Below are 18,480 nucleotides of genomic sequence, written 5' to 3' on the forward strand. Positions count from 1 at the left end.
CACAGGACAGCCCACAGGTACGTCTTTCTTTCTCGTGGGTATACCAATCCCTCCTCCCCAATATTTAGGAGCTCTGTCATTTGGGAGAGGCTCAGGGTAGAGCCGCTACTCCTCCAAAAAGAGCCAGTTAAAGTGGTTTAGGCATCTGATTAGATGAGGTGGTTGAAGCGTGTCCTAAAGGGAGGAGACCCCGAGACAGGCTCAGGACATGCAGGAAAGATTGGATCTATTAGCTTTGAAGGCCACCTGAAATCCACCGCCTGGGGCACATGTTCAATCATCATAATTTTGAGATGTCCGCGCAGCCCCTCGTGATCACTGTCTGATGACAAAATCCAAAAAACAGACATCCATCTTCCTCTACCTCTTCTGCCAGGGAGGTTGGTATGATGTTTTTGGTTGTTTGTTTAGCAGGACAACTGAAAACATTCTGGAGTGAGATTTTTACCAGAGGTGAGACTGCATCCAACTTAAAACTGGTTAACCGTTTGAGGTCTGAGTCATCATTGGTGATGGGCAGAACTCTAACCCTAGGCACACAAGCTTAAAATTTTGTTTTCTTTAGTCACTCCCCAAAGTCTTTGCAATCAGAGAACAAAGAAAATCATCATTCTTACTTACACAGATCAAAAAATATTTACAAAAGAAAGTAAATTTTGGCTTTCTCCCAAATATATGGTTAGGTTTAGGTTACCAGCTATGACTACTTTGACCTCTGAGGTCTTGATTTTTGAGATGATCCAGAGATGTAAAGATTAATGCAGTGGAGTTTATCGGGTTTACAAATCGCTGTATTTTTCGCAAAAAATGAACGTTTTTTCTAATGATTGTTGAACTTACAGTGACGCGCTCATCTTTGGTGCTGACTCGGACGTTGTTGCGTTTCCAGGACACGGTGGGCTCGGGGTGACCTCGTGGAGGTACACACTCCAACACAGCAGGCTCACCGGCAGCTACCACCACGTCACTCGGGGCCTGCCGGAAATCATCTCTCAGGACTAAAAAGAAAACACAAAGAAATCTAATTAGCTTCAGAAGGCCCTGTATGAGTAATGTATTTAAAACAAAGACTGGAAATCAGACTCACAGATAAGCAAACAGGCACACAGCCATATAACCAGTATCAACAAATGAAGCACCAATTTGTCTTGGAAGTAATTAAGGCTGCTTTCTCCCAGGTGAACCATTTTTCTGCTGAGAGTTTTCTGAACACGTTTTTTTTTTTATAGAGAAAGTCAATTATTGTGTCTGCATGTGCCTGACTGCTTACATCCCCAGCATTGTCCTTGTTAGTCTGTGCTTGGTTTTAAAGCCTGCATCCTACTCTGATGTCTCTCCTGTCAGAACAGATGAATAATGCACATCTCTCATTCCAACATGGAGTAAACAAATAACAGCACATTCATAATTTAGCCTGTGTGCAGGGGAGAGAAAGAAGAAATAGTGCCTCTGAATCAACGAGAGGATTGTGTCTCTGATTCAAGAGCTATCTTACAAATCTTCAGCACATCTCTGAGTCAAGAGAAATCAGCACCGACCGAGCAAAGCCTTTCCGCTCGTGTCATTTCTAAAGTTTGAGCTCCCGCCACCCTGTGGATGACGACAGAACTTTGACACGGCGACCTCTGATATCTTCTAATCTTGTGCTGTGATTGACAGATGAAAGCCTCAGTGAGAGCTGCGAACTGAACACTCTCAAGAGACCTGCTGTACAATTGAACTGAATTGACAGGCTCGCATTTTCAATAGACACACTCCTACAGGATCCTTTCTGAACCAAAGTGTATTATTCCAGTATAATCAATCGGTCTGCTTTTACACGGTAATGAATATTTCATCGATCTTTCTGAGATGCAAAGATAAAAGATCTTGGGCTTTTCTGCCAATCTTCACTCAATGACTGCCTTTGTAACAGACCAAACACAAATCATTTAACACCTCTCTGCTGGCCAAGCGAGACATTTGGAAAGGTTTTTTTTTTAAGTCTTTACAAGGCAAAACAAGTGTAAAAAAAAGAAATGTGAGTTCACTTGCTCCAATCAAGTGCTAAGAACTGAAGTTCTCTGAATGTCTGCTGTGGCTGATTCATCAATGATAAGAGCCTTCTTCTGAATATCGGGCTATTTCTGGCTCTGCCCTGCACTTAGGGTTAGGGTTATTGATTTTGGCAAGTTTAGCCAACACTCCAGCAATGAAAGCCCAAATTTACCTTAGAGTAGGGGTGGCCAATTTTCCCAAATCATTTTCTCAAGGGGCCACATGAGAAACTGGCACTGCTGTGGAGGGCTGCACTAATAAGCTGAATTCAATGCTGCTCAATATTATTTGGTTCTATTTATAAACTGCTAGTCGATGTTACAATTAGGCCCCTTGGGAAAATTAATTACTCACCTCTGCCTTTGAGTCACAATTGATAAAAACTTGCTTATAGCTTTTTCAAAATAAGTGTCAACATCAGTGTTGGGCAAGTTACTTTGAAAAGGTAATTATAGTTACTAGTTACGTCTTCAAAAAAATAACTGAGTTAGTAACTGAGTTACAATATTCTAAAAGTAATTAATTACTTGAAAAATAACTATTGCGTTACTTTAAAAAAAAAACGTTTAACCCTCTGGGGTCCAGGGTATACTTGGCCATTTTTCACTACTTTTGATTTTCCCTTCACATTTTACCTTTAAAAACTATTTACTTTGCCCTGTTTGGTATCATTCTTTTCAGCACAACCTCACGTGTCTGAATTTACAGTTTTCATTTTGACACACTGTACTAACACAACTGATCTAAAATCAGACAAAAAACATAAAATCCGAGTAGAAAAGGTTATATTTTTACTGTAACAACCACAAACATGTTTAATGAATCATATTTCATAACTTTAAATACAAATATAAATTGTCAATTTTAAAATCATATGCATGTTTTGCAAACAAAGTTATTTGCATCCATTAACTTTTTACCCTTTTTAAAATAACCATTTCAAACTATTTACAGAACAATCAGCTGTTCTGCATTCAATAAGATGCCACACAAATTATTTGTGCCACTCCAAAAAATAATTTCTGTCCACTGTAAAGGAGAACATCACAGCCTGCAGGTCTGACAGCAGCAAAGTGTATCACTCCTCCTGTTTCTACCTGGAGACAGCAGTTGCCTCATTGTTCTGACACACAACACAAAACTATCTACAACACTACACACTAACTACACAAGACAACACATTAACTACACACTCCAAACACGCTAAACGTCACAAATCTCTCACATCTCAAAACACAATTTAAAAACTGGTATATATCACCTTGTTGCTTTGTCTTTAAGTGGTCATGTGACTGGCCGACTACTTTATTCTTCCTCAGTCAAACAGCAGCACTCACGCGACTGTTTTGCCCCCTTAGCTCCAGGTGTTGTGCTAGACAGTGATCGTGATTACCGTCCGCGGGAGCGCGCGCAGCAGCTTAAAGCTGTAGCGCCCAGATTACTTACAGCTACTTCCGTGCAACTGATATAAGATGCGGTTGAAAAACAGTAACGGACAGCATTTTCTTGTTACTAACTGTAACAATAGGAATAGTAATTAGTTAGATTACTCGTTACTGGAAAAAAGTAACGGCGTTACTGGTCAACCATCACTGGTCAACATACAGTTAAAGTTGAGTGTCGAGCACTGGTAGCATCATTGGTTATATTCATTAGGTTTAAAGTCTCCATTCATTAGGTGGTTGACATCCACGAGTAAACCACTGGTGGTTGTCAGGGGGGTCATACATCCTTAACTCTGATGCAATGGTAGAGGAAACACTAAGTAATAAGTTTGCCTGCTGCAAGTCAAGAGAACATAATATCCCAGTGGCCATCACTTGCATATCAGAGCTAATCTCTTGCTTTTTTAGAGGTTATTTCAAAAACCTTTGGTCATTTGTAAGTATTTGCAATCCCACTATTAGAATACTAAAACCCTCTTATCTCGGTTGAAAATATTTTGCCTCTTGGATTGTTAAATTAATACTTTTCAAGGTGTTTTTTTTTTTTTTTTTCATTTGTTCAGAATTATAGCATAACACTTTTGCAATCTTTTTCTACTCCTGTTATTTTTTGCATGAGTGGCTCCATAGTAGTAGTAGTTCACACATTCACTTAACAAGCAAAAAGTCATTCAAGAATTCAAGAAGAAAAGACACAAATCCCTTTGGGGTTGTGTCATGAAGGGCAGCTAGTGTAAGGATCTGCCAAAACAAACTTGCAGAGCTAAAAGTTGCTTTTCTCTGTGTTTTTATAGATTGCTTCTGGTTTATTAACTTGCAGAATAAATATGTTTCAGTCTGGACCTAAAATAAGCATACCTTGCTATTCAACAGCTTCTTAACGAAATATCATTATGTGTGTTTTTAAAAAAGAAATTATATTAAAATATTAATTTCTTTAATCTGAAATGACTTGCAGCTTTTTTCACTTGTGTGAAAATTAAGATTGGCAGAACTTTAAATTTCCAATAAAACTGGTTTTCACTGTAAACTGTTGAGCTGCAGAAAGTGGCATATGGAAGCTAGTGGCGTCTTTAGTCACTGAGAATTGTGACATTTCTGTAAGCCACCTTAAATCGACTTGCACTTAGTTTATTCTCAGCCAATTACTCTGAGTACCTGACTAAATCTATGCAACATTAATTATCCACCAGCATGCCTGACAGGTCCGTGTTGACATGGTAGCCCTGGCCTTTTAATACAGCATCAATATTCAGATCCACTGGGCTTGAATAAAATCTCATTTGAAATCACTTTATCGCAGCTGTTTAAAGACGGAAAATCATTTCTCACTCTTGTTCAACAGGCACGATTGTCTTGGGGTAATCAGCAATAAATATTCAATACTTAGTCAAGTGCCAGACAGTCAATTCATTTACCTTCTCTGCCCATCTCTCTTTAACTCAGGCTGTATTGTAACTAAATTGCATTGAAAACAAAGAGGAAGTTTACCCTCTTTACCGACTGAAATCATTTTTTTCCCCCAATTTCTTTTTGTTTCATGCTACGAGATTTGAAGTGAGAAGTCTTTTGGAAATTAAGACTTCTGACCCCTTTGAAATCATCAAATTTCTCATTTACCATCAGTGATATACTAATTATTATTCACAGTCAATCAATGCGGTACAGAAGCTCTTTATGTATCCACGGACCAAAGATCTGCTACAAAGAAAAATACCCTCCACAAAATTCCCAACACAACATTTGGGAACTTCAGCAAAACCAAACACAAAGAAAGAAACACAATATTATATATAGACCAAAACTATCATATGTGTAGATACAATATATACATGGTGTTTAATATGAGGTATGTACAAGAAGAAGAAGAAAGTGTGTACATTATTGTACTTTTATTGAGCCCCGTGGGGAAATTGCTCTCTGCATTTAACCCATTCACTCAGTGAAGCAGTGGGCAGCCATTGGGCGCTCGGGGAGCAGTGTGTAGGGACGGTACCTTGCTCAGGGGTACCTCAGGGTAGCTGTTAAGGGGAATCGAACCCCCGACCTTCCGATCATGGGGCAACCACTCTACCTACTGAGCTATCCCTGCCCTACAAGTTGGCTCTGTTGTCGCTCTTCATTCCTGGATGAGTGCAGCTTACGGCTGTGGATCATTGGTTGTGTCTGCCTCTTATTAGTGCACCAACCCAGCATCTTGGATAGGAAGCATATAGGGACTAGCTTTGCTCTTGATCCAGAAAGGTCTGCAGCACTCTGCCAGTGTGGCCTGGGCACAATATCCTGCTGCAGGGCATGGTCTGTGGCAGGTCGCGATCTAGTCATGATCATTATGTTTTTTAATTGTGCTGTTTGAATTTTGTTTTCGTGTTCCTCAACATGAATTTCCCAATTATTTTGTGTCCCCTGAACATCAGTATAGTTTCATATGTACTCATTAAAAGGCAAAAAAAAGAGTCCACATTTAGTGGTTGGATGTTTGGTGGAGGAGTAAGCTCTGTTGGCTTTCATGCCTGTTACATAAGTTCAAGTCATACTTTTTTTTTTAACAAATGTGCAGTTCGGTTAAGTTTAGCTGTTAAACGATTTGGTTAGATTTAGAAAAATACAATACGTTTTCACTTCGTTTAAAACTTTTTTTTCCCTTGCTGCCATGCAATCATCTCTCGGCTGCTTCTGGAAACCTGCTTCTGACACAAAACATGTTTCCTATTGAAATGCATTACTTATAAATTTGTGTTCAATTACATAAAAAGTTATTATTCATGTCCATGAAGCTGAAAAAAGGCACAACTTCAGGTTGGAGCACCTCACCTTGGTACCTCTGGTATTGCTAAGAGCAATCAGATCAAAGATGGTATTCTTTTTTCCCACTCCTATGTGGTATTGACAATGGTATCAAGTATTTTCTTTGGTATCAGCAACGACTTTGAAATACTGGCATCATGACAACCTTTGGTCTGAGTCTACTGCTTAAAAATGCAGTAAACTGAACAAATTCTGAGGCGTACGAGTGAGCTCATTTGTGTTCAATAAACAAATTACCAATCCCACCACTGACTAAAAGCAATCAGCGTGAATTGAAAACTACTCACAGAATATGTCTGGGTTTTCTAAGATATTAAAATGGATGGAGTACAACCAAAAACGATATTTCTTACAACAGTCTGTTCATCAAATAACCCTGAAGCTGCTCACTTGGCTGCATATTTGAAATGCTTTGCAGAGCTGAAGGGCTAATTGAAAGTGCTGCATTATTTTTAGACTTCAGTCTGCAAGGCCTGGTGAGATAGGAGCACTGAGGCCTTTGTTTCACTGCCACAGTGACTGAAGTGAAAAAGTTATGGGCAAGGAGCTAATCCCTGAACTGTACATATGCACACACACACACACACAGACATGAGTTCGCACAGAAAGCCCATGCACGTACACACCTTTAGCATTTAAGTCCTAGAGTCCCCAGGCACAGTCTCACAGAAAGTGGGACATTTGAGGGTCGAAACGAACGCCAGAGAGCAGAATTTCTGCCATCATTACCCCCAAACACTACAACACAAGCTCCAAAATGTTCTTTGAAGTTCAAGTTAATGTGATCCTTCCTTGCTCTGACTTTAAAGGCTGCCATGCCAAACAGTTTCCCATGGATGTTTGTATGCAATGACGGTCCCACCACAAAATCGACAAACTTCTTCAGAAACACAGATGAACCGCATCTCCTGAGGGGCTGCTGTCCCTAATATAACTTCTCAGACATAATGCGACTGGGTCTAGCAAGCAATCTTCCAAACCAGGCCCCACACTCTCTCCTCTATCCATTCACACTGGGCTCAGACAAGCAGTGTGGTTACTGCAGGGCAGTTAAGAGTTGACCCTGCCTCTGCTCAGACAAATCCTCATATTCCCCAAGGCACTTTCTGTCAGCTTAGACAATACAAAAGCAGACCTAAATGACTTTTGGTGGTATATTCTTTTATGTGCTGAGTATTCCAGGAGCGCCCGTTCATTTCAACTACTTTAATATTTCAGGGATATACAGATTAAGAGACTTAATCTCCCCGAAAATATTCATCACTTGATTTTTAAGTGATATTATAGACTTGAGCAGATGAGAGCTAAACACTGCAGAAAGGCCATCTGTTAATGTTTTTTTGGAAACATGAACAATAGCGATTAATCATATGAAAATGCCTTTGTATTGCATATTGTATATGGATGACTAGCAGTCCATGGATTCTTTATACGCAGCGGCTGAAAAAAAGCAACACATGACGCGTGAGTGTGAGAGACAGGAGAGTGGGGGGGGAATCTGCAGAGGTTTTGTGCAAAACATGAGGTGACAGCGAGTGTGGGAAGGAGACACAGTAGACAGCATTGGCCTTGACAGATGTGTGAACGCACAACTAGCTCTGTGTTTTCATGGCTGACAGGTAGGGAGGGTGGACAGAAGGGTAAAAGGTCAGCAGCAAGCGCACATTTCGGAGAGTTGCAGACGACCCGCTGCTTGACTTCGATTGTTCTTTTATTCCGGAGAGCAGAAAAGCCGTTAGGGAGGTGGTCTAATCCCATTGCTGTGATACTGCCCTGTCATAGCTAATGGAGACTTTGCCTACAGCGAAGAGAGATTGCTTTAATCCACCCATTGTCTGATGGTGTTGATGGGTGATGAGAAGGCACTCCAGGGCAAACAGCCATTATGACAAAGACTTGGTCATGAATCCTTCCATTTTCCAAAAATGCAATGCTGTTTCAATTACAAATCGGCACTGAGTGAAGACATTTTTGCAATATTAGTAATCCCTGACAGGATTCATATAAATCATGCCAGTGGTTCATATTTGCACAACTGCATATTAAAATTTAGCCTGACTGATTTCATGCACCAAAAAACAAATATTCTATAAACTGTATTCATCAGAGATAATACCTGCACATTCTTTATGCTGAAAGGAAAACAGAAAGCAGGAGAAGCCAAGAAGCAAGATGCAAGCAGAACTTTGATTCCTTCATAATCCCTCATCAGGAGTAAGAGGAACATCTGGCTCTAAAGCCTTTTAAGCAAGTTTTATTTTTTTATTTGTCCTACTTTATTCTAATCCTGGCACACCATGTGACTTTCTCCTTGCCGAGACAGCCAGACATTCACATTCATGATTTCTAAATAGGCACAACTACTACTCCCCCCCCCCCCCCCCCCCCCTTGTTTTTCTTTCTTTCTTTTTTAAGCAAAAAAAGCTGCTTTGGAAGAATAAGGGAATGGATTTCAGTCCACTCCTACCGTCTCATTATTCTGGTTTTTCAACAGGCAGGCAAGGCAGCCGGTTACTGGCAGCACTACGGTGAAAAGAGACGGAAAAAAGGCAGAATTATGACTGCTGTTGGCATTTCGCAGCTGTGCACGTTCCTTACTACAAGGTACTCTGGAAGAGAGCAACAGCAGCTACACAAAAACCATAACTTCTGGACCACAGGTGCAAAAAATGCATAGTATAATATAAAAATAATTACTTAAACAGCAAATTTGCATCAAATAGGAATAGTCCTGAAGACAGAACTCTAAATTTTTAGATAATTTTAATGAATTATGGATAGATCTCATGGTTCAGTGAAGCCAGCAGTCATTTCTGCTACACTTTACATATTCATCTCTTTTGTGTGAATCAAGGCCACAACTTCTTCTTTTTTTTCCTTTTTTTTTTTGCCTATCCCATTTGGTTCTTCAGCTGTCAGAATTGTTGTCTGAAGACCAACAAGGATACCCAATGGATTTACTTTGCCAAATGGATCATCACGGCCTTGCCGTATTGGTCCATTTGATCAACCTTTGTTGTTATTGTTTATTTTATTTTATTTTCAGTTGTTACAGACAGGACAGACATGACTGAGGGATAGGAAAGGGAGATTGAAAGATGAAGGAAAAGAAAAACAGAAGGGAAGAGGGACAGTGAGAAAGGGCACTTAAAAAGGGAAAGAGAAAAAAAAATCTCCTGGATCACCTGTTGAGAGAAAAAGAAGAGAAAACAAGCAAAAAAACCAAAAAACAGAGAAACATACTAAACACAACACCATCACGTTAATCTAGCTAAGTGTAAATAGCAGTAAATACTAAATATTGAATGTTGTTGTGTAGCAAGCAGGACCGACAGCACATAATGTGCTTGGAAATAGCAGCCAATAAAGGTGTAGTTTATGTCTATGAACAGTGAACACCCGTGTGCACACCTGTGTGGATCAGAGCGCTTGTATTCAAAAGGTTTCCCCATGTAATGATCTGCTAGAGGATGTAGGGAGCTATAGCCCTGTCCCCCAGGGCATAAAGCACACTGTTCCAAAAAATAGTACCGTAATGTCAAAGTATCTTACTGTATATTTTACAGTTTTGTACTGTCTTTCTAGAATATCATTAAATTTACATAAGTAGACTGTGATTTTACATGTCAAAGGTAAAATAACATAACATCAACATAACATAACATAACATTTTGTAAATATATTTTTTGTACATATGCATATTTAGATTGTTAAAATACATTCAGAAATGTATCATGATTTCACAAATATTTGTCCGTTATTTGAAAGATCGAACTGTTGAATTCAAATGTAATGCTATGGAAAAGTATATAACATGATTCCTATAAGCTTGTGTTACATCACATAAGTATTATTATCATTGCTATTTAGGGCGATTGTGGCTCAAGAGTTGGCAGTTCGAGCCCCGGCTCGGACACTCTCGGTATTGTGTCCGTGGTCAAGACTCTTCACCTACTGGTGATGGCCAGAAGGGCTGATGGTGCAATATGGCAGAAAAGGCAGAATCCCATGTAAAATTAGCGCAACAAACTCTATTTTCATTACTGAAAATAACCATATTTTCATGGGAAAGTTATTTTCTGTTATTTTACGGTAGTATTTTGGCGCCCCAGCTGCTGGAATATTACCGTTTTTTTAACAGTGCAGGCATTGAGGAGATCCAGCCTCCAGACATCCAGAGGCCCCAGAGCGTGAGAGCCCAAGGAGGACCACCGGAGGGGCATCCATGCCACCCTCCTGGAAAGAGCCCCAGATGAGGGGTCACCCAGTAGCCATGGAGCAGAAGCCAGAGGGGGCTGCAGTGGCGTGCCCGCCAGCTCTGCCAGCAGCCAGCTGTGCCAGAGTGAACCGAGCCGCAGGCCCAGAGGCCAGAGGCCCGAGGGCCACAACTTCAAGTGTTCTACTATAGAAACCTCTTTCTTAGAGTTTCTGTGGAAACATGAGCTCTGCAAAGAAAACCTGTTACATCTTAAAATGGCTAGTAGCTAATGTGATCAGGCCTTTTTCTTCTACTGGAAAGTACTGCAACAACAACAATGGGGTAATGACCCCGAACAGTTTTCAAAAGGTGTCAAATTGAAAAGCTAAGTCTTTAATTGTATATCCAAACTTCGGTTTTAGTAGTTCTAGCAGGGAAATTATTTTAACATTTTAAGAGCACACCACTTATAGCTGATTCTCCAAATCATGTTGGAGTACATGCCTTCATTTCTGAGCCATCATTCACACGCTGCTTCTAAAATTAGAGGCTGAATAAGGACCAGAACACACGTCAGTGATGTACTAGGCTCAAAATCCATTATAATTCACAAGTTACTGCAACTAAATGTTACCTTGACCTTGAGCAATATTTTGGTGAATACCTATTAAGTGATCACTATGTGCAAGTTTGATTAGATTCTGACCAATGCTACAGGAGCAGTAGCAATTCTTATTAACTGTGGGTGGATGGAGCCTCGACCGGATGAGCTAAATATGGAGAAAAATCTTTTTACTGATCAACTGATCAAAATAGGATCGAGATTAAAATCCATTATCCTGTTGCATTTCCAGTTTACTCATTAGCAAAACAATGTTTAAACATTAAAACATACAACACTAGCATGCTTTAACTAAGTATTAACAGCTTAGTTATAGAAAGGTTTTTTAACAAATGAAAAACTGGAACAACGACACATTTATAAGGAGATTTCAGCCTCGGTTTCAGAACTGCTGCTGTTACACAATTGTTCGATAGATATTTGCTAGCATTAGTTTCTAACTGCTAGCATAGCCTGCTAAGATAGCTTCTTAGCACAGCTCACACAGAAACGTTTGTATCTCAGTGCAAATAGATTTCACTAATGTTGTTATGTTTTCCCCTCTAGTGGACATGTTTCAGTGCACTCTGTCTCTGTCCCATCAGTTGCAACCAGCTGCAGAATACTCATTTAGTCACGTGGTCACATGTCTGCAAAATCTCAATATGAAAGTAAAGCCTACATCATTTTTCAGTTAAATTGCCATCCTGTAGCAACTACTCAGTATTTGTTGAGGAATTTATGAATTTCTATTTCAAATTTGTACTCATAGTAGGGAATGTGAATAGATTATGTGCACCTTGGCATAAGCTACTTCCAGTGGGGAAACTCCTGTAGAGCGCTTCGTTTCAGGTGTGATATTCGCTCCTTGTTTACGGTCGGTTTTTCCAAAACAAATCAACCAAATGGATGAATCAAGCGGCGATTTACATTTCTCAAGATGTCTTGGGCATTTACCGAATATATCTGTAGATGATGTTCGTCGATGTGTCGATATTTTCCCCCGCCCCTCAGAACAAAAGAGAAAAAGGATTCAAATTTTATATTTCTCAGCGTTTGTATACAGTGGTCCCTCGTTTATCGCGGGTGTTATGTTCTAAAAATAACCAGCGATAGGTGAAATCCGCAAAGTAGCCAACTTTATTTTTTACAATTAGATGTTTTAAGACCGTAAAGTCCCTCACTACACACTTAATACACTTTTCTCAGACAGGCATGAACATTTTCACACTTTTCTCTCTTGTTTAAAACTCTAAAGTTCAAAACTTTGTAGAAAAATAAGTCCAGTATTATAGAATGAAACCAAAGATCAAACCCTGTTTTCAGTTCCAGAACACGGAATAGAGCAGCTGCGAGAGAATTCAACGTCAATGAATCATTAATGAATCAATGAATCAGCGATCGATGTAGCGATTCTGTACTGTACAGGAGAGACGGCACAGAGGAGATGGACAGTGGTCTGCAGCTGATCAGGACGCAGAACACAATGAGCTGTTAAAAAAAAATGCTGTGTTAAGTGTGTTCTTGGCTAGCTGATATCGACATAACGGGAGAAACATTTGACTATTGTTCACCTGTAGTTTGAATGCTGAACATTTGCCTGTTTAAATCATAAGAACTGTCACTATACAGAGATGTGCTTCTGAATCTGGACAATGTGTCTTCTCATTTTGTAACGCAATTCTGCTTATGTTGAGTGATGTAAACAACCAATCGATGTACACGCTTCAATCGTCAAAATTGATCATTTGATTTTTTTATGACACAGCAGTGGTGAGTGTTCCCACCTCTGCTCTTCGTACCTTAACGCGATCTTTCAGTTTTCGTGTTTTGGACATGATTTTGGAGTCCATCTTCGCAGTAGTGATTGACCGCAAAATAAAGCTACCGGAAATGTACAACCCTACATCCAGTCTTAAAATGGGAAGTTAGCATTTTTTCGTGCACAGGGTCTATTTCTGTGCATGTAGACAACAACGGATTTGCAATTTTCATTGGATTTTCACAGTTTATGCCAACTTTAACCCATTCATTTGCAAATTGATGGCACACTGACTTGATCACAAAGTTGTTCTGAAGACAGCACCTGACTCCATGTAATTGCACACCTGGTTCCAAACTTCAAAGCCATCATTTTAAAAGTAACAATATCACAAGTTCATTGGCCACAACCACAGGCTCCAACCACAGTCTTCCCTAATTTGACTGCAGAACAGATGGGCAAAATATCAGTCCCTGAACCATTTCAAACCAACCTTCAAACTAAACTATCTAAAGAGCGTTATGCTAAGAAATAATTAAATTCAGTTATTCAATTTGTGACACTCTGGAAAGAAATGTCGCCCACATAAAATGCAAATTGGTGAGTGACAGCAAATTATTAGCTGTCTTTTTTATTATTTTACATGTTTTTGGCAGCCTTTAGTCTTTATTTGACCGTGCACAGCAGAGACTGACAGACAAGAGAGCAGGGAAATGACATGCAGTTAGAAGCCGCTAGGCCCTGAACCAGCAATTCTGTTCCTAAGGGCTTTTTAGCCCATGTGATATGTACCCTGCCACTGGGTCGCGCCCATAGTCAGCTCTCTTAACACATCCATGGTTTCCCCTGGGAAGAAGCATTGCATGAATGAAACCAACCACAGCGGAAAAAATGTGGAAAAATAATAAAATGGAAATGTGCTTCACCCCAGTGTCAGCAAACAAATACTTCTGTGAAAGAATTTAAACGTATCAGTGTGAATGAACAGAAAGATGAAACAATGGGCACAATGTTAAGCATCTCTAATTTAGTTTTCTGTGATCAGCTAGAATTTAATTTGTAGCAGTGGTGCTCTGAAAAAATGTGGCTTACGTTCCAAAAATGTTTCCAAATATGATTCACGTGGGCTTCTACAAGTCTTCGAGCCCTACAGTTATCCATGACACCCTGCAGTTCAGAGGAATAAGAACAATTTGCCCAAGTAGTTCAAGCAAAAGTACGGCATGTGGCTAGTGCACTACAGATAAAAGTCTTAGTCATGCAGCCAAATGCATTATGCATCATTCACCGGCAATAAATGAGTAATTAATGTGGTGAAAACCAGGTTAGTGTCAGCACTCCTGCTCCCTGTTCTGAGCTGCAGCATTCACACAGATGCATCAGTATTCATTTCTGCTCAGTGGGAGGTTTAAGCTCTTCCTCCTCCCACCTGTTGTCTCTCAGACTCCTGCCACCGAGCCACAACCGACACACATTTCTGCAAGGCCACCAGCTTAAAACTGGCCTCTCATTAACACTGCAGACTCCCCCCGCCCCCGATGCCAGTGCTAATTGGGTCACTATTTACCCCACAGTCAGCACAACCTCACACAGACGGGAGGGGGAATCCAAGACCACCATCATGCTGTCCTAGCATATGCCCTGGTAGGCTGCAGGCACTGAGATTAGAGCAAAACAGGCACTTATTAATACTGTTAGTCACTCGGTGCCTGCAGGTGAATCATCCCTTCACCAGTATGACTGCACTGTAATCAGCAGCACACAAAGCTACATTTATTATCAGCAACTCAAAAGAGGCAATATGACAGCCTTATATCTCCTCCCAGCTTGGATATCTGCATTACTTGCAGACACTTATGGTTGTCAATATGCAGGATATCTGAGGAGGCTGTCCCTATTTTTGGACCCAAGCCACAGATGAGGTCAGCCAGCCGTGAGCGCTCACACACACACACTGCTGGAAAAGAAGCCTCAGTATGGAGGCAGATAAGGCCTTGCTCAAATTGCTGTTTTGTGTTTTTTAACGAGGACAATTCAACCTTGCTAATCTGTTAGGCTCCTTCCCCTAATCAACCCACTGACTAATCCATATTCTCGTGCCAAAGAGAGCCGCAGTTCAGCCCAGGGCCGAGCCACGCCGGCGCAACGAGGAGAGGGGGAAGACAATGGCACGTGTCCTGGACGGGGGAGAAAAAATAACAGACACGGCTCCATGAGGGAGTCTTTTTTTCTACTTCAGTGCACTTCCACCAACAGATGAGGAAGCTCACACTCTGTACTGCTCAGCAGCAAGCTAACAAATAACAAAGCTTTAAAGGCATACTCTCCTGATCTTGTTTGTACACACTGACTCTGAGGTGAGGAGATGGCAATCTAACTGCCACAGAGAAGTCCAGTACAGCCGACATAAACATTTATCAGTGCAGCCCCAACAGAAAAGATGAGTAATGCCTTATCTTCTGTATCGGCTGTAAAAATCCTCATATTTCACCACTTCCGATTGCTCAAATATGAGGAGTTTGACGAAATGACATTTGAAGACGTGAACTTAGATTTAGGAAATTGTAATGGGGAATTTTCTGGCATTTCCTTCACTAAATGTTAAATCCATTAAGACAGAAAAGGGAGGGAGAGTAATTAGCAAATAATGATTATCTACATTTTTTTATTTTTTTTGGCTCAGGTTTTCCTTAAGTAGTTTGTAGACTTGAACTATAGCAACATAATGATCTTATTTTATCAAAGCATAATTTATGTCAGCCTGGCATTATTTCCTAAAATTTGGCTCCATGGGTCATGCTGGGTGTATGCTTGCTTGCAATTACCAAAATGGCCAATCAGTGCTGCTAATTTCAGTCACAATTGTTTGAGAAGCTGCGGGGACCTTGCACTTTGAAAACCAACAGAAGCACAATTCAAAGCCACGTTACAGGAACCATGCCAGGCTGAAATCAGCTACAAACACCCTTTATAATAGTATTTATCAACCCAGAAATGCTTTATTAGGAGACTGACTTTAGTACGTACCAATTTCTCTAATTCTATCACATACAATTATAATGTTTGTACACATAATCATACGTATTGTAATTTTTTTTTTTTTTTTTTTGGATTAATTCCTCTAAATGGTGAGGTCTCACAAAAAAAAGGAGTGAGAAACGTGATGACCTCCTTGATGGTTCTGGGCGCTTCGGCTCTCAGACAAAAGTCTCATTCACAGTGATCTGTAGACACAATAGTGTCAGAGTATAAGAAGCATGGCAAACATACAACCATGCATCTCCTGAACAGTTACATTCATCTCCGTAAGTGAGCAGATAATTGCACTTTTTTGTAATGTTGGCCTCCGTACACAACTACACTGTTCTAAATTAAGCAATCAAGATCTGATTGAAGCGCAAACTTTCAACTTTGATTCAAGTGATTAAAAAAAAATCTTTTGTTTTTCAGAGACTCAAAAGTAACTGAAGAAACTCAAAAAAATGTAAAATATAATAGTTGTTCTTAATCTCGGATGAAGGTCATTTGGCTGAATCTGAGCAGAGAGTATATCCCTGTACACTACAGAATTCATCCTGCTGCTTCTATCAGCAGTCACAGCATCCATAAACACCGGTGACTCGGTTCCACTGGGAGCCATACATACCCGTGCAGTCACGTCTCCCCCATCATGTTTGACAGATGATGCGATATGCTTCGCATAATGAGCCGTTTGCCTCCTTCATGCTTTTCTCTTCCCATCATTCAGGTACAAGTTTATCTTGGCTTCAGGTGTCCAAAGATTTGTTGCAGAAATGTGCAGGCTCTTATAAATGTTTAGATGTTTGCCTTGTGGTGTGGGTCAACTGAGCATTTTTCAAAAGAATATGTCTTAAAGAGTGTTTGAGGTGTGGAGCTGGAAATTCACAGTGCTTATTATAAATGTTTAATCTTTGGAGAATAGAATTTTTTGCGCAACTTGGAGAAAATTCTAAAAATTTGCTGATTTGCGATGGAATGATACAGCTTTTAGAACAACAGATGCACTCATCAAGACAACGTCTTTTCCAGGGAAATCTTTTCAAAAACTTTTAAGGACAATGCTGAAATTCACATCACAACAGCGTGGCTTCGTAAAGATGAATTTACCTGCCCGCAGCCCAGGCAGAAAACATTTTACACATCATGAAATGAAAAATACAATAAAGAAAAACCGTACTACTGCTACTATCAAATATAACATTTGCTAATATTTTTTGAAGGCACATTTTTCACTGATAACAGCACTAATAAAACACATTTTATGCAGTTATGCAGAAACAGTGCAAGCTGCAGCCAAAGAACGAGCTGTCAAAGATGGGTGTTGTTCTGCAGATGAGTACGGAGTTGGGGGACTGAAGCTTCATCAGCCGCAATGGGTGACTGAGTTTGCCTTCTTTTTAGCAAATGTGTAATAAACAGTTTTGCATCTGTGGAGATTTTGGTCGACACAATAGTGCAGAATGGAGCCACAGATGCATCATTCAATAAATCCAGATGTTTGATTAAAGATGAAATGTCACAAACTCCACTAACTATGGTCAGCATCCACACTCAGCTGCACCCATTACATTATATACCACAGTTTCACTTCCAAAAACTGAAATTATTTTCATGTGTTGTGTATTGTTATATCTTAATATTTATGGATAGTAGCTAAGCTGCCTAATGTGGCACAAAATGATTGCATGCCTGCCTCTTCTAAAAGTGCTATTAAACAACTAACACACACAGACTTCAAGACAAATTGCATCACTGTTGCCAAAGTAGCCAAAAAATAAGGACGAATCCACAGGCCATTACTTATCACTGATTTTAGCTACACCTCAATATTTTTAGAAGTCGCTTCCTACTGTCTGTGTATTTCATGTCATTATTTTTAAGCACCACTTCTCCAGTGAACCTCCACAAAGTTGGCAGGCAGCTGCAAAAAGATCTGGGACACAACTGTGAGGCATCTGTGTACACATAACATACATATCAAGATATAATGCAAAAGGAACCACAAACACTGTTAGCACGATGATCAATAACACAAGGCCTTACCGGCAACTTCCAGTGAAGCGTTGCGACTAATGGCCTCTCCCAGGTAGTTGCGGGCCACACAGGTGTAAACGCCCTCGTCTGGTTTGCTCCGTCGGCCGTGCACGATGCGCAAGAAGAAAAGGGAGCCGCTGGGCAGGAGCATGCGGTGAGAACGGGGGTCATCTTTGTCTGTCTCCACACGTTCACCATCTTTGTACCATTCAATGCTGGGGATGGGGCGGCCCTCTGCCTTGCAGTTGAGGGTGGCAGGCTCCCCCTTGGAGACAATCAAATCCGAGGGGTCCTCCGCAATCCGCGGCGGGCTGTCTTCAAAACGCGGCCGAGACCCTGTGAAGCCGAGATGAAGGTGAGATGTTATCTATCGGGATGACCTGCTGTCATTCATGGAAACAGTTTCTTTGTGAGAGGACAGACAAAAGCAAAACCTTTTTGAAAGGAGAGAAAAAGCTTCTTTCGGAGATGCTTGATAAATTTGTGTGGTGAAGGGGAAAATCATCAGTAATCTCTGTTTGAAGTTCAAAGTAAGATGCTACATTTTCCCACAACAACAACAACCTGTGCGTTT

General features: G+C 40.4%; 1 protein-coding gene across 2 annotated transcripts in view; it reads right to left on the reverse strand.

Moving 5' to 3' along the window:
• Nucleotides 1–18,480, reverse strand: part of zgc:77784 (roundabout homolog 2) — a 72,050-nt gene that overhangs the window by 38,321 nt on the left and 15,249 nt on the right. The window contains exons 2-3 of one of the 2 annotated variants that reach the window (XM_004558118.3): nt 17,916–18,242; nt 841–998 (exon numbers count right to left, since the gene is read on the reverse strand). In XM_004558118.3, the coding sequence (XP_004558175.1) occupies nt 841–998; nt 17,916–18,242 (485 nt within the window). Of the gene's footprint in view, nt 1–840; nt 999–3,298; nt 3,408–17,915; nt 18,243–18,480 lie in introns of those variants that run through there. The other variant, XM_076873280.1, reaches the window with a different exon arrangement.

Source organism: Maylandia zebra, linkage group LG14 (assembly GCF_041146795.1).
Source record: "Maylandia zebra isolate NMK-2024a linkage group LG14, Mzebra_GT3a, whole genome shotgun sequence".
Taxonomy (NCBI): domain Eukaryota; kingdom Metazoa; phylum Chordata; class Actinopteri; order Cichliformes; family Cichlidae; genus Maylandia; species Maylandia zebra.